The sequence below is a fragment of the Temnothorax curvispinosus genome, unplaced genomic scaffold (genome assembly GCF_003070985.1).
Source record: "Temnothorax curvispinosus isolate PA1 unplaced genomic scaffold, ASM307098v1 QBEX01018237.1, whole genome shotgun sequence".
NCBI lineage: Eukaryota > Metazoa > Arthropoda > Insecta > Hymenoptera > Formicidae > Temnothorax > Temnothorax curvispinosus.
The window spans coordinates 105,106-121,143 of record NW_020228017.1 but is presented as its reverse complement, the minus strand read 5'-3'; the positions used below and the strand labels follow the sequence as shown (position 1 = coordinate 121,143).

At 35.5% G+C, this 16,038-nt stretch overlaps 2 protein-coding genes and 1 long non-coding RNA gene across 5 annotated transcripts; 2 read left to right on the top strand and 1 right to left on the bottom strand.

The window, feature by feature from the left end:
* Positions 1 to 2,759: 2,759 nt before the first annotated feature.
* On the top strand, positions 2,760 to 4,660 carry LOC112468256. Its single transcript, XM_025037372.1, has 3 exons — positions 2,760 to 2,997; positions 3,079 to 3,248; positions 4,416 to 4,660. The coding sequence occupies exons 2-3, from the start codon at positions 3,113 to 3,115 to the stop codon at positions 4,607 to 4,609; spliced, it is 330 nt and encodes a 109-aa protein (XP_024893140.1). The 5' UTR covers positions 2,760 to 2,997; positions 3,079 to 3,112; the 3' UTR covers positions 4,610 to 4,660.
* A 788-nt stretch (positions 4,661 to 5,448) lies between these two features.
* On the bottom strand, positions 5,449 to 10,581 carry LOC112468259. 2 transcript variants are annotated; one of them, XR_003042369.1, is made up of 4 exons: positions 9,881 to 10,581; positions 8,769 to 9,480; positions 8,162 to 8,229; positions 5,449 to 5,534 (listed from the first exon to the last, which is right to left on the bottom strand). It is a non-coding gene; the product is annotated as an uncharacterized LOC112468259 (long non-coding RNA). The 2 variants fall into 2 exon arrangements; XR_003042368.1 differs by having other exon boundaries at positions 8,769 to 10,581.
* A 143-nt stretch (positions 10,582 to 10,724) lies between these two features.
* On the top strand, positions 10,725 to 13,597 carry LOC112468258. 2 transcript variants are annotated; one of them, XM_025037374.1, is made up of 4 exons: positions 10,725 to 10,816; positions 12,190 to 12,319; positions 12,610 to 12,838; positions 13,417 to 13,597. In XM_025037374.1, exons 2-4 carry the CDS (start codon positions 12,238 to 12,240, stop codon positions 13,466 to 13,468), a joined length of 363 nt encoding a protein of 120 aa, XP_024893142.1. In that variant the 5' UTR covers positions 10,725 to 10,816; positions 12,190 to 12,237; the 3' UTR covers positions 13,469 to 13,597. The 2 variants fall into 2 exon arrangements, with proteins under 2 accessions (XP_024893142.1, XP_024893143.1); XM_025037375.1 differs by lacking the exon at positions 10,725 to 10,816 and adding an exon at positions 11,593 to 11,839.
* Positions 13,598 to 16,038: the final 2,441 nt, after the last annotated feature.

The following is a 16,038-nucleotide window of genomic DNA, read 5'->3' as shown; positions in this document are numbered from 1 at the left end:
TCACAATCAGTGTGTGTATCACAAAACTGCCGATAAGTACGTTTAAGTTTATAATCACGAGTTATAAATTTGAACGTATATGATTGTTAGAAATTGCAGCTTTCCTCGAAATTGAAATTATTTGAAAATGGATAAACAGTCTTGAGCATTTATTAGAAAACGTGTAAGAATTTATTTGTATTTGTATCGCAAATTGCGTTGGAGGCAGATCGAACATTGTTTCGCTCGATGTGACGAAATGTGTGTGTATGCGTAAGATTGAAATTATGACATTAGAATTTAAGACAGAATAAGGCTCTTTGGCAATTCTTAGATATGAAAATCTACAGACTTTTCTTTAATTGATTAATAATGACATATCTGCCTCAGATTAAATCACTTTTATACTCATCCGAGACACACTGAAAAAAAGGTTTGGTTATAATAACCTAAGGCTTGGTGAAATAGCTTCAACTAAAGGGTTTAGTGATTATGACGAAATATTTGGTTAATGTTAACAAATTTGGTTAATATTAACAAATTCGGTTAACATTAACCAAATATTTCGTCATAATCACTAAACCCTTTAGTTGAAGCTATTTCACCAAGCTTTTGGTTATTCTAACCAAACTTTTTTTCAGTGCATTCTACGGTCGGAATTATTTTAATACACATAGTACGATTAATACCATATATTACGTTTACGCGAGCTTTACTACAGAATCCCGTTTACACGGAGGAATTATCGTAAGTTACTATAGAAGTAACGCTCGCGTAAACATATACTTAGGCACCTAAAAAAGATCTTAACTTAATACTCTCTTTATATTTATAAGCGTACTTAAATTATGTATAATTAACTGCGTGTAGATTGCCTCCTCTGGATCTGTGATTTACATGAAACGTGCCAATGAGATATATAATAATAAAGATATTATAAAAGTTTTTATTGCAAATGTGATCAATTAAATTCAAAATCCCGAAATAACTCTATGCGATTTATTCGTTTATTTCTTATTTTTTTGTTTTATGCAATATCTTTTTGCTTTCTGCTTTATCTAATATTGATTTGGACCAAGAAAACTCGTGTTAATTAGAGATCCCAAGAGACAAATGCGATCTCAACTGTGTTACTCGTAAGGGTAATACTCGACGATCTAACTGAGCGTGCTTACGCCTTCATGCATTTTTATGAAATCGGGGAATAACAGCGTTTGCTGTTATTTGATTGGTACCGGCAGCATCTCCTCTTTTTGTCTTTATTCTCACGATGGCAGGCGTCTCTGGAGTGTCGGAAACAACGGGGATAAAAACTCGTCGGACTTGTTCCGCGCGAGAGTATGAACGAGGAAAACGGAAGAGAGAATCGCAAAGATGAAGAGAGAAAAAAAGAGAGAAAAAGAAAGAGAAAGAGAGAGGGAGAGAGCAGCGAAGAAAGGAAACTAAAGAGAGATAGAGAGAGGGCTGCCACCAGAGAGAATCAATCATGATGCATATGTTGTTTGTTCGAATACGCAAATTCTTACGCGATTGTCGTAATTAATACGTAATTATTGATAATCATTTTTTACGCTGCGCGTGTCATTTGTTCAGCGATTTCCCAGAATTATCGTTTATTATCACGCGTTATCGTTATTATATATATAATATGTGTGTGTGTATGCGTTTAATGGACGTGTCTTTTATGCATTCTTATGTAATATATTATTGCACGAATTGTGAGCATGTAAGAATTTAATAAAATTTGTGATCTTGTCGATACTTAAGCAGCATTTTAATTGTCGTCATCAACATATTAATACCTCATATCGATTTTTTCCTTGCATCGATAATATAGAGTTAATATCTTAAATCATTAAATTATCGTGTAACTCGATAGGCGATGATTGAAAGAGACCCTTAAAGTAAACGAAACATAACATAGATGTATAATTTTGTCGTAGAATATAATTAACATAAATCTGCAAAAATTTTGATTTTATCAAGAATGTTTGAAACGAAAAACTAAGATTGACATTCTTTATTCCGAAGCAGATTTTAAATATTACTTGCGCATCTTGAATCATCGCTGAAACATCAGGTATAATAACTATCATTAACACGTTTTTCCTCGCATTGGAGTGTGAATTTCCTTGAGTAATTTTGTCTTTTTTAGTTTATAAATATTATTAAACACAATTCTACTGTATGCGTTTTCTTAGTTATAATATTATAAAATCTTTATTAAAGCATTAAGAAAATTTATATTTAATTAGGAATGTAAAAAAAACTTTGATATTATTAATATTTTACGAAGTGTTATTTGAAGTAATTCTGACATAAAAAGAAAACAATATTATTATTTTGATCTTTCTTGAAGATTGTAAATATATGCATAATATATCTACGAACCAAAGATATAAGTTCACTTGGGCGTGTAAAAATACTTTCGGTGTGATCAAAAAATTATTACACATTAAGGCCTGTTGATGTAAGAATTTTATTCGTGTGCACGTATGTTAGTCTTCCGTCTACTTTCTCTTGTCCCTGGACAGCGAAAGGTCAATCGTTCGATAGAATTCTTTAAAATATTAATTACAATTTATATAAAAATAAAAATACATGTTCTGTCTCTTTCTCTCACTTGTTACACAAACACTTGACAACAAAGTGCAACACTTATATATCGTTATTATTTGCCGAATATGAAAACTTATAATACTGCATTATATTAATGATTAATTATATCTAAATTATTAAGAAATAGCGCGGGAAAAAAAGATCATCTTTTTTTTCCAGGATTATAAGAAACGTATGTACATACATATATAACATGAGAATAAGTTTAAATAAATATGCAGTACTTTCGGACGCGCGATCGACGTCAAGCCTGTGTCAATATCGGCGTGAGAATTCCTTCGTTTGTATACTCGGCTAGTCTTCGGCCTACTTCCGGTCGTCCCTGGAACGGAAGGTCGTCCACTTTACGCAGACCAATGACCGTTTCTTAACACTTGGAGATACATTGTGAAATTATGGGTGAGTTCCTTGAATTTTGAGGTGAAGGGATTTCCTATAAAAGCATGTGAAACGAGTGTTCAGCTTCAAATCGTTTTTTAGACGTTCGACAAGTAACAGTGACTTCCGTTTCACGATGAGACGCTTGCTTTTAATTGCGGCGCTTGGCGCGATTTTTCTGAAAGAATCATTTGGTAAACCGACGGAAACAGTGGCGAATTCTGATGTGGTGGATCCCGTTGCCTTGACTGTGAACAATACCTCCGAAATCGGTTAGTAATCAAAATAATATTAATTAATCAAGATTTTTTTTTATAACCAATCGAGTCTTTAGAAAAAAATATTTAGAAAGTTATTTTAATTGCAAAAATAATTTAAAAATTTATGCATTTTCATACGCAATGTAGGGGAGACCGGGGCTAAGCCGACAACGGGGCTAACTTGACACTAGGCTTTTTGCCAATTTAAATCTATCGTAGAAACTTGCCTTTCCTACTGTAAATGCGTCTTTATGTGCCAGTATTATCAACGGAATTTGGTAACATTCTGAGTTATAGTGTAATTTTTAACGCGACATAAGCGTTTTTGATAGTAAAAAGTAATTTTTCTGATCTCTTGAAAATGTCTACTCTTTCATAGAGCTTTACTCTTGCGAATCTACCGGTAAGTAATTTTGATGGAAAATTCGATGTTTTATACGAATCCGATAATAATTTTTGCATATTTTCAAAATTTTTATATTTTTGGAGTAACAAAAGTAAAAAACGACGTTCGGGGCTAAGTCGACACGCTGTTTTATTAGTTCCCAATAATAAACGATGCTTGTAATGCAGCATATGGCCCATGACAAACTTGTGCGCACGTGTAATCGCGAATTTACTTGCATAAATTGTTTTTCAGGCATGAGTTTAGATGAAAATAATTGACTGTTTAACAATTTTTGTTCTCATTATTTCCAATGATTGTTTTACTTAATTCCAAATTTTTGTACTTTCTAAATACACGATAAACAAATGTATATTTAGTTTCAAACAATAAAAAATAAGTTCCAGATCAAATTGTGTCGATCAGGCAAAATGTCGAGTTTACCCCGGCATTTTTCAATTTGAAAATTTGTCTTTGCGTCACTTTTCCTTTTCTGGCGGCAAAACAAAGCGACGTACAGCAAAATTTCCCGAATCAATTTTGTACCTGAAGAAACACTCTTTAAATATATACCATTGAATTTGCCTAAAAATTTTAATTAAATATTAAAAATTGCCTTTGAAAAAATAGTGTCGGCTTAGCCCCGGTCTCCCCTATGATGTTTATACAATGCGCTTTTTTATTCTTTTGAAGAGAGCTGTGCAGTATTAATAATCTAACTATTCAAATATTAATATATAATTAGAATATATTATTTAAATATTAGTGTACGAGGTGAATGCGTATTATTTTAGAGGCCACAAGAGAGCAAAGATCGCCGCAATTCGGTTTATTAGGTGGTTACAGTGATTATTATGATTACAATGATGATGCGCGTTCCTTCCGTTACGGAAACAGGCGAAAACATTACTATAGCCACCATAAGCCACACGGTTTTATCGGAGGACATGGATGTCGTGGTTATGGCTGTGGAGGAGGGTACGTGTAGAATATTATTTTACTTAGCACACAGAAAAAAAGTGTCAAATCAACACTGATATACTTGTATATACGAAAGAATATATAATATTTTTATAAGAATTTCAACTTTTTATTTCAACTCTTTTTTCTTGATTGAACTATACAAAACTTCGTTTAACTATATAAATGACTTTATATAGCAAACTTTCTTTGTTTAACGCAATATATCTCATTTCAAAATTATATATTTTTGCATATGTACAAGTATATCAGTGTTGATTTGACACTTCTTTTTTTTTATGCATCTTTAAATCAAAGCGATTTAATTAAGAGGGAGGGAATTTACTACTCCAACTGAGTTGTGTTGCAAGACACTTTAGTTTACTAAAGTTGGTAAATATGTCTAATTACTAATACATAGAAATGTTATTAAGCGTTATTTTTAAAATTAAAACCGCGTCTGCCTTTCATTTAGCCCGCTTCTCTTCTACTCGTGGACTTCCAACAAAGCTTATCCAATTTATTTTACTTAATTAAAAAAACGAAAACGGCTATTTTATACGTAAACGTGACAATTTACATTATTTTATTATTTATGATAAGAATTTATGATTTAAGAAAAATTTATGATTTATAAGAATTTATGATTTAAGAAAAGATTTAAGAAAAATCTATAGTTCTTTGCGAATGTCTGTGAACTGAAATGCGCAAGATAATCCGTTTGCATTTTACTTTCTGATTCACGCAGATGGCAACCGGACTACGGCGGCCATCACCATACCGGACAAGGAGCGTCTTTTGCCTCAGCATCAGCAGGATCTGTAGGTGGAGGTGGTCCTTATGGCGGAGGACACAGCCAGGCCAATGCACAGAGCGCGAGTTTTAACATCGGGCCTTTCTCAGCCTCGTTCAGCGCTGCTCAGTCCGCGTCGGGACAAAATGGATTTTGAATCCTAGAAAACGGTAAGCATCGCGGGCTGGATATCCTATTCAAATACATCCTAGATTTGTATATGTTCATTTAATTAAATATTTACCTAAACTAATTATGCTGACATAGGGAAACTCGGGGCATAATGGGATATGGTCAATATCTTTTTACATCAGAGATGCTGCCACGTAATAAAATGTTTCGAAATTATTATTCTTAAATGTCTCTAAACCGCGTGTAGTTATCAGTTTTGATATTATTTTTAGCTGAAAGATGCTAACAAATTGTTTAATATGTTCGCTGTGCTCTCCGCGACTGAGTTGCAGTTTCTTTGATATTCGATAAACATAAGATAAACAATGATAAAATTCTACTTTTTATTCCTGTAAGTACATTTACGTTACTAAATAACTTTTTCTTGTCAATTTAGTAAAGTATCTGTGTAAATATCGATTATCTGTAGATTTATATTACGTAAAGTGAACTTATACATTTCGGGGCTTAATGAGATATAATGCCTTGTGTTCTTAAAATGTTTAATTTTTTTTTCATACACTATCAGTAAATACCTATATGTTGCGCAATATTGATGCTAAAGATTATTATATCAAGTTTTAAATTTTATTTATATTTTAATAAGAAAAATGTTATTAATAAGCAATTGTTATTAATTAAAAGTGTAATAATACTTTCGTACATATATTGCGTGTTTTAATAATTTACTTTTAAGAAATTTTAAACATTAATAAAAAGTTTTGCGAGGTATCCCATTATGCCCCGCATAAAATGCATAACAAAGAAAACTTATGCTTTCAATGAAACAATAATTTCATCCTTTTAAACTATTCTTTCGCAGTATAACTTGTTTTTCTTGTAGTGGATATTTCAAAGAATAATTTGGTGCAAAATTAATTAATTAATTAATTTATTTTTAATATGTTTTAAACTTGTTTAGACTTTAGCCCATTATGCCCCGGGTTTCTCTACATATAAACATATTTTGTTTTGTCGTCTATCATAATCTCTGCGCACTGTTATAACAAGAAAAGAGTAATATGCGGAAATACGTTAAATAACGTAACTGATTATTTGCGTTTTACCGCAAAAATACATTTATATTGTTTTATATATATATATAAAACTAATTAATTAACTTGTATTTTATTTTGTCATCGCGAATGTAAACGGATTATACCTTCTTCATTTTGAAAAAAAAAAAGTAAAAATTTTTTGAAAGATCTTGCTACTCAATTACGAATATTTTTGTTGCTTGTGATTATATTATATTGTACGAAAAGTCGAAGTAATTGAATATGAATTATATAATTTATTATGTTATTTTATATTACGCAAAACTCACATATCGTGTAGAATACCGAGAAATATAGTATCGCATCTTTCGCATCTCAAGAAGGGTTAAACCCCTAGGATGCTGCAGCATAATACACGCTACACGGCCGCCCACGAAATTGCGCCGGACTCGTCTCAAACATAGGTCAACGAACCTGAGGGGCTTGGAGGTCGGGCCCGGGAATCCGCGATTCGCATTATATTACCGCGATCTCGTTGTGCCCCCTGACACTCCGCGTTGCTCTGACCCGCAACGCGGATGAAACGGGCCTCTGAAACATCTGTCCGGCGCAATGGGCCCAATGGCGGACCCCGAAGACGCAACAATCTTCGCCGGGGAAATACGGGCGTATTTCACTTTTGCCGGAGTGTATGCGTTCGTATGCGCGAAAGAGCAGCGATTATAGTGTGTATGTGTGTTTATGTATACATTTGTGTGTGCGTATGTTTGTGGGACCTGCCCGGAAAGGCCCGATGAATGTGAGCTGGCGCGGCGTTCGCGCATTGTGCCATTGAGGCACACGGTCCTTTTCGGGGTACGTGTGAAAAAGAATGAACAAAGGGGAAATGAATCTTCTTGGTTCTCAGGCGATCGGCAGACGGCCAGACAGACGGATTAACTCGTTTTAAAGGGACGGCCAGACGCCATATTGTTGTTTTGGGACCCGTCCTATGTTTAGGTACGACGCTCCTCTCTCTTTCTCTCTCTCTTTCCCTCTTTCCTTTTCGGTGCGACGAACCGGTCCGTTTTCGTCTCCCGGAGACGCACCTACACGCGAATCGGAGTGCCGATTATGCACACACTTGCGACGACGCTCGGACATGCAGTAAATGGCCATTGTTCCCGAAGGGAGTCAGAGAGAGCTCGGGGATTGAGCGAGCGAGTTTAAATCGGATCGCTTCGGATTGCTATAGCGCAGAAAACAAGCATGACAAGATTGCGTGCCAATTTTTTCACTCTAAACTTAACGATGCGATGCGGCTCGCATGCATCGTTTGAGTTGTATATCAAAATTATTTTGTTTCAAATCCTCGGAGATTTATTCTAAAATTAATCCCGTAGTTTTGTGCAATTAATATTTTTTTCTCGACTTTCAAAGTTACGCTTGCAAGACTTCAACATTGTTTTTTGCATAACTCCGTTAACTAAAAACGTTTTATTACGCTGCACTGTAATCGGGAGACAATGATGGCTTAGCTGCGTTTTCGTAATGCGATTTTAAACGTGTGTAATCCCGTGTCGACGCAACCTTCGCTACACAATCGTTAAATGTAGTTAGGAGATTACTAGAGGCTTACTTCTTTTCATTGAAGATGACTCAGCCGAACATGTTGAAAATAAAGTCTGCTTCTTTTACACGACGTATCTTAAAAAAAGAGAAAAAAACACGATTATCTTTATTGCTGTCTTATCATTTTAAAAAACATTAGAAATTCTCAATTTTATTTGAAACTTTCTCTTTACTGCACACAGAAAAGTACATACTACTTGCAAGTAAATATTACTTGTTCTAGGTATTTGATAAATTTAGATATTCGCAAATCTACCATAAAGTCATCACAAGAATTACATTTACTCAAAACATATTCTAGAGTTTAGCAAAGTACTTCAAACAAGAATATTTAATTAATGCAAAAATTCAATTTACATAACTATATAATATTTTTGAAAGAAGAACACATTATTGTTTTGAGCACAAAATAATAAAACCTTGTGCTAAATATATCTTAAAACTATTATTAAAAAAATATTCTTTGTTGAAGAAAACTATTACGTAAAACAATATAAATAAAATAAGTAATTGCTTTCTTTGGCTGTAGAATGATATTGTTCTGTATGTACTCTTAAGTGATTATATTTGCGCAGCTGACTTAATAATCATATTAACAGAAGCAAGCATATTACATGTATCTTAAATGTAAAGCGTTTCCTATTCTCCGCAGATCCCAGGAGCGAGCAGCTACGCGGAACCCCGAATCGCCCCTAATTCATTTCACCATCATCGTCTCTCTGCGCCATCATTGTGGGCCCATTGTTTACAAACATTCTACGTCACTCACTAGGAGCAAGTAAATAAGCCTAACCGCGTGCGCGCGAGCCACCCTCTTGCCTCCTGCGTGAGGATTTTCTGAGCGAGCAAGTTTCCTTTGTCCGCATGCCAGCCACCAGATGTTCCCCAAAATAAAACTGAATAAAAATATCGCGACGTAGCGCCGCGCGATTCGCGAATGAACGAGCGAGACGGTGGGTAAATCTTGACGCGAGAAGGGCAAGGATGGAGGGATTCATCCGTAGAACGGACGAAGAGTGGGGAGAGGACGCCGCGAGACGGAGGGTCGCTGGATAAACGGCACAAAGGGATAGGAAGCCCGAAGAGAGGAGGGCCCCTGTTAAGAGCAAGGGCCCCTGAAATCGAGATCCGAAAAGCTCGGCGTGCAATGACCGGACGAACCGCACACGCGATCCTCGCCGGCGCAGCGCAGCATCCTCCTCCTCCTCCTCCTCCTCCTCTTTCGAGATACTCTCTCTTCACTCTCCTCTCTTTTCGGACAGCCGGGAGGAGCGGCGCCCTCGAGGACGGATGTACAAGATGCGCTCGTCGAGGAACATTGTGAATCTTCGGCCAAAAGTTTATTTGTTATTTAGCGAAAAATATACCAATGGACCAGACTTATAATTCTAATGCTCTCTACTGATAATAAATAATGCATATCTAGTAATTATTATCATATTTTTAAAGGAGGAACAAATGAAAATAAAGAGACTTGCAGAAAAAAGAAACTGTCTGATATTCTCTCGCATATTCAATTAGAATTTTTTTTTAAATCCCTCTTCTTGGAACAATTTGTATAAATGACAATTAAACAGTTGCGTTTATTGAAAATTTGTATACTTGTGTTAATTGATTCCCGCTTGGTAATCATAATGAAAATGTCTGGAGACTGAAGAACATTCGAGAAATTACGCTCGTTCGTTAAAGATTCGCTGCAATATTAATCGCGGCTCATTGGACGTACCCTGTTATTTTATAAACTACAGAAGACCATTAAACGTGTTATCTTTTACGCCTCGAAATCACGTAGGCTCGTGCAGAAAACTGGAGTCCCGTTCCAACTCTTCCGTAATCTGGGAATTTAAGTAACTTTATTTTATCGTCGTCTTATTGTTAACATGAAATCCTTACTCAAGTCAATGAACTTTTATTCTCTTGATTTACGTGGGAGAAAAATTATATTCTGGGGATCAATCATGTATTAAAGTGGAACGTGAAAAATGAAAAGTTTTATATGACTATCTTTTTCTATTTAACATCAATAGAAAGAGAGATTTTTCATTTTTCACGTTTCCACCCTAGGGGAAAAGATTCATGATTGACCCCCTGGACGGATTCTCAGCCGGTCCTTGCATCCTCGTTATTGAGGTTGGCATTTCTAGATTTGCAGCGGCGGATCCACCCTGAAGAAGTGACATCCACGACACCCGAGACGCGTCAAAGAGGCTCGTTAAAGGTCCTGTCCCGTCGTTAACCATTGTTTAGCCGCTCCTGGGCACCTACGGCCCTGCCAGCCGGTAAACCAGTCCCTCCGTCTGAGTAAAAAGGAAGAGAGACGGAGAGTATGGGAGTCGTCCGGATAAACAGAAGGAAAGATCAAATGAGAGAGAGGGAGAGAGAGAGAGAGAGAGAGAGAGAGAGAGAGAGAGAGAGAGAGAGACACGAAGGGAGAGAGAATCGAGAGGAAAAAAAATGAAATAGAAAGTGGTCCGGCCGGTGCAATAGACTACAGTATATGACGTCTTTAAAGCACCACCTCCCGATGGGTACCCGCGGGTCTGTTCCTGTTCTCCACGCACTATAGCAAACCCGCGATGCTTTCTTGAAGGCTCCCGCGTCATTGTGCTCGCATTTCTCGTGCGGTTGTCGACTCGGAAAGTATATCCTCAACTTATCGCCGGTAAGTCGAGATACGTACTGCTAGGTATTAAGTGTTAAGTCCCCGAGGTCCATTACAAATATAAGTGAAGCCGTATCGTTTCGTAAGAGGCTCGTTCTGTCATTTCACAAGGTCGAAGGGGAGGATGACGCGCGAAGATAACAGTGATAAGAGTTAAATAACAGTAGTGTTGAACTCGGTACGACTTATTTTTTCGAACGATACGACACTCCGATATGTTTCCTCTTAGTCTTCTTTTTTTCTCAGTTTATATCGCGCCTAAATGTGTTCGTTAAATTGAAAACGATACGAGCGCGATTAATTGCTACAATAAAAAGGAAATTACATTTTTTAAGAGAAAACTTTGATTGAAGAGAAAGTTGATTAACTGCTTTATAAATACACTCGATTCGAGAGACATTATATTAGTTTCTGTTTTTTGTTGTTATTATAAAAAAAAATCCTTTCTAAAACAATATTTTTCTAACTGCTCGGATTTTCTACAATATATTAATTATAATGTTCTTTAGGGAATATTTCTAATATTTAATTCTAATCTTTAATTAGTTAGTTTATTCATAATCCATGCCTTGACGACTTTGGATAACTTCCAATACATTTGCACTTTTATATACATTTTAATTCCATTTTCATTCATAATTCTAATCTTTAATTATAATCTAATATTTCTAATATTTACTTCTAACATTTCTAATATTTAATTATAATCTAAGAGATTCGTACTGTAGAGTGAGTGATCGTCCAATTGCGATAACGTCATTGAGTTGCACAATCCGTTGCTTTTACGTAAGATTCCAAGTCAATACCAACTGCTCTAGAAAGTGACTCAATTAATAATTCTTCGAACTCGCGTTCTCTTACGAATGGTGATTGCGAAATCGTCGAAGGCCTTTTAATGAATTTTACTTGAAGTTAACGGATGTTCAGAATTCTCGAGTACTCAGGCATGACGCAAGAATAATGGTAATCGGCTAGCGTAATTTTTTCGTGCGATTGAAGCAGTTTTTGCTGTTAGTGTGTCTGGTAGGTATACCATGCGAATAGTCTGTAAGTGGAAGAATAAAAGTTAATTTCTTTTATTCGTAGATTTGACGCTTTGTATAAGTTATTTTTGGTATCGTACATGTCGATGGTGAGGCAATCGCGATCAGATAATTAGGTGTTAATTAGACAATTATAGTATTAATAACAGTGTAATTGTATTATTATAATCAGTTAATAATAATAATCTAACCACGCCGTTATTAACCATATAATGTGTGGTGAACTCGATGATGTAAACTTTGGGACAAATTACATCAAATTTTATCGACAACTTCGTTGAACTTGTTTTTCATACAATTTCTTACTACCTTTGTTTGCTTACTTTACAGGGTAACAAAAATTTCGATCTTTGGACATATAAAAATTCCCGTTGCAAAATGATAAAAATTTTGGCCCTTTTGCTATTCACTTCAGTCTGTGTCATAATCAATGCACAAGAGACGGCATCTAACGAAAAACGTAAGTAAAATATAGTATATAGTATATTAGTTTTCGAATTTTTAAAGATTTTTTAAACTTGTTTTTGCGAACATACACATAAATTGTGTAGAACAATAGTAAAATATTAATTATATTTAATAAGACATTTTTTGTTCGCCTCTTTGTCAGGATTTAATTAATTGATAAAAATTATGTATTTTTATGTCTTTATTTATCCAAAAATTTTTTAGATGCACATTGAGATTTATTTAAATTTTTTTCTTCAGTAATTTATTAAACCATTTATGTTTTACTTTTTTTTTAATTAGAATTTTTCGGCCAGACGTTTGATGAAATTGTCGTGTCGTCGGATTTAAACGTCAGAAGAAAATCAAAAGAAAATCGTCAGGGTAAAAGATTATTATCGAATGTGCCGTCAGCAACTACTGGTCCACCGGAAAGACCGACTGCAATTGCGTCCAGACTCGTTTTCGCCGATGGAAGCCGTATAACGCCGGAAAAAAGAGAGAAACGTGGCATTGTTACAACGCGAAGGAGGTAAATTGGCAAAAAACTGTCTTTCTTCTTTATTAAGTTATCAATGAGACTCGATTTGAATTAATTAATGTCTATTGTAAAAAAATTAATATCTATTGTTAAAATACTGAAATATTAATAATCGCTAAATCACCATGTAAATTATTTTAAATGCTTATGTATGATTTTTTTTTAAGTTAAGATATCTTAGATAATACCAGCCGCTGATAATATTTAGCTATTTCACATAAATCCTCAGTGAATTCATTCAATTGCTGTTTACCGATAGCAGAACTGCGAAGTAAAATTAAACGATTAATTCTGTGAGCAATTCTCGTTCGATAATGTAACTGGAAAAAGTATTAATTACATTAAACGCAAAATTCTCGAGATAAAATCTGCTTATGAATTGCATAAAAAAGTTGGGAAAACACATTTTATGTATTTACTTTTAAAAGTAATGAATTGAGAAAAGCGCGATTTATATTTACGATATTTAAATCGAAAAGTTTTGCTTTTATAATTACGTTCAGTTTCATTGTACGTTTAATTGTATGCGACTTTATCATGAAACTTACATGAGACTTTATCAATTTCAGGTATTTGGACCTGGGCGTCGCGGGATACTTGCTGAAATCTCGGAAACGGTAAAAATTCTACACTCCGAGGACAACCGCACGACCCTCTACACCCTCATCTGTGATCACACTTTTTTCGATGAACTTTTAGGCCACGGTTCATGTAACAAAAAGGATAATAAAATTCTTCTGTGTCATAACACTCCCAGCTTTATCACTGCGCGCTCACAAAATTATTCTTCTCTCTTGACTTTTCACAATTTCATATAGGTATTACGTAAAACAAAAGGCATGTTGCCAAATCTGAATAATATTTATCTAAATAATATTATTGCGTAAAAATCTATAAATAATATCTAAATAATATTATTGTATAAAAATCTGCAAATAATATTTGAAAAATAACGTTCCTTTTACTTTAATATTAATAATTTAATAAAGTCATCGACGTTTATTACTTTGCTATTATTAGGTTATTGAGTACAAAAAGTTAATGATTTTAAATTCAAATATTAACATTTATATCTTTGCACATTATTATCGTTAACAAAGTACAGATTCCTTTCCTTTGAGATCTTAAGGAAAATAACGTGGTAAATTTTCTTGAGCCACTGACAAACGTAATTTGAATACGGTTTCTTTATGAATACATACGTCACGGTCTTACAATACTATCGCCGCAACGGCCCGACCGATTGTCAGGCATTCCGCGTTTGTACGCGAGTTGAAAAAAAAAGATCGGCTGGTTGAAATATGGCAGACCGCATTAAAAAGACAGCCGCTAGCATGATCGCCATGCGGCGACCGCCGTGCATCGTGTCGATGCACCTCGCCACGCGATGCACCCACGGACACGTGACGCGCACGTCCAAAACACGTCGTTTATCTGCCCAGTTTCTCATCTTCAAGCTCATTTGATCGTTCGTTTCAACATCTCCTTCATTTCTTCGATTAAAATTAATCATAAAGTTGTTAAAAGTAAAATTATCAGTTTCAAGTTTCAACATCGATGGTTAGAGATCACAATGAGACTCGCATTATTTGTTATAATAAACTTTTGATCCTGTAACTTCTTCATTTGGTAATGAAGAGTCTATATGTTTCCGTAATATTCTCTTATGGTAGATGAAATATACAAATCCTTGCCTTCACAATCGATTGTCACGTTAAACCTTTCGCTCCTTTCGTCACAGACACACGCATTGCAATGTCTTCATTAGCCGCATTGCAATTTTCGCATTATCTTTAATAAGCATGAGCAATAATAATGCGAAATGAGTTGTCGCATAAATTTCCGTCTTTAAAGAATTATATTGTATTACGCATCTGTTATTTTCCTGATGCGTACGCAACGCAAAAAAAAAACTGCAACTTCTCCTCGAATTAATCGGATGCCGGAAGACCCTTGAATTTTGATTTACAGTTAACCTGTAACGTTGCGAACAGCCGATCGTTCGTTTCGTGCGTAGAAAACAGGAAAATCCCGTATTCCGAACGTTAAGAGAGTACGACGAGAGTCATATTATTTTATGGTGATTTCGTGACTGGACTCTCTTCGGCACGCTGCGTCGTTCGCTTGTCATACTTCTGCTTTTTACGTTGCTGCGCGCAAGCAAAAATACGCTGTAATTGATCAAAATAATACCTTAGTGAACACAATGCAATGTCCCAAATCGGAACATAAAACGTCTTAAAGACGCCATTATGACGTCTTAAAGATGTCATATCTATGATACTTCTTAATGACACATACAATAGACTAAACACTGGAGAGCTGTATGAAAGGTCTAAAAAGGACAGAGATATGCTTGCTGGCACTCTTTCCTTATCTAATTGTGTAGTTGGAGAGAAAAAAAGTGAGGAAACAAGGTGTGATTTAAAAACGCATTCTTCGCATTTTTATCAACGTTAATTGTTAACAATTTAAGAAATCAACCAAATGATACACGTAAAAGGCGCAACGCCAGACTGCAGCGCGCATAATTCTTGCGTTAAAATCGAAGTGATCTCGAGCTCACGCGTCGATCCAGGCCGGAAGTAGCGTCCCACGATGTGAATACAAATTCTAGCCGATCAATTTCCTCGGGCAACGAGGAGAATGGACCGGCGCAGGTGCGTTTCGTCTTCGATCCGATCTCGCATTTGCATCAGACCTCTATCGTGATGCAAAATCCGTAGCTCCCGTTGTGTGCGTATATATATATATATATATATACCGTTTGCGTATATACGCGCGGGCGTTTATGTCGGCTGACGGTGCACCTGCGACTATTTTATGTCTTCCCTGGAAAAGCTGGACACTAAATCCCAAATGGCTATCCAATGTTGATCCGCTGACTGCTGATCGCAGACGTCAGTGGCGCAGCTAGAAGATTGGGCTGACTAAGAGGATAAACGTCCTCGGACAGCATGCATGTAGAAAATCGGGACATAAGACTTCTTATAGACATTTTTAAGATGTCTTATGATAAGTTTAAAAGACGACTTATATCCCGATTTGGGATCTAGTGCTGTCTGGGTTGCTTTATCCTCGCTTTACCAAATTTTAAACTAGAAATTTATAAGAATCTCGACAGAAAGAGAGAGAGAGAGAGAGAGAAAGAGAGAGAGAGAGAGAGAGAGAGAGAGAGAGAGAGAGAGAGA

Coding starts and splice junctions, on each gene's coding strand:
- LOC112468256 (XM_025037372.1), top strand. CDS start 3,113: ATGAGACGCTTGCTTTTAATTGCGGCGCTTGGCGCGATTTTTCTGAAA. Junction 3,249..4,415: donor GAACAATACCTCCGAAATCG/GTTAGTAATCAA, acceptor GTATTATTTTAG/AGGCCACAAGAGAGCAAAGA.
- LOC112468258 (XM_025037374.1), top strand. CDS start 12,238: ATGATAAAAATTTTGGCCCTTTTGCTATTCACTTCAGTCTGTGTCATA. Junction 12,320..12,609: donor GACGGCATCTAACGAAAAAC/GTAAGTAAAATA, acceptor TTTTTTAATTAG/AATTTTTCGGCCAGACGTTT. Junction 12,839..13,416: donor ATTGTTACAACGCGAAGGAG/GTAAATTGGCAA, acceptor TATCAATTTCAG/GTATTTGGACCTGGGCGTCG.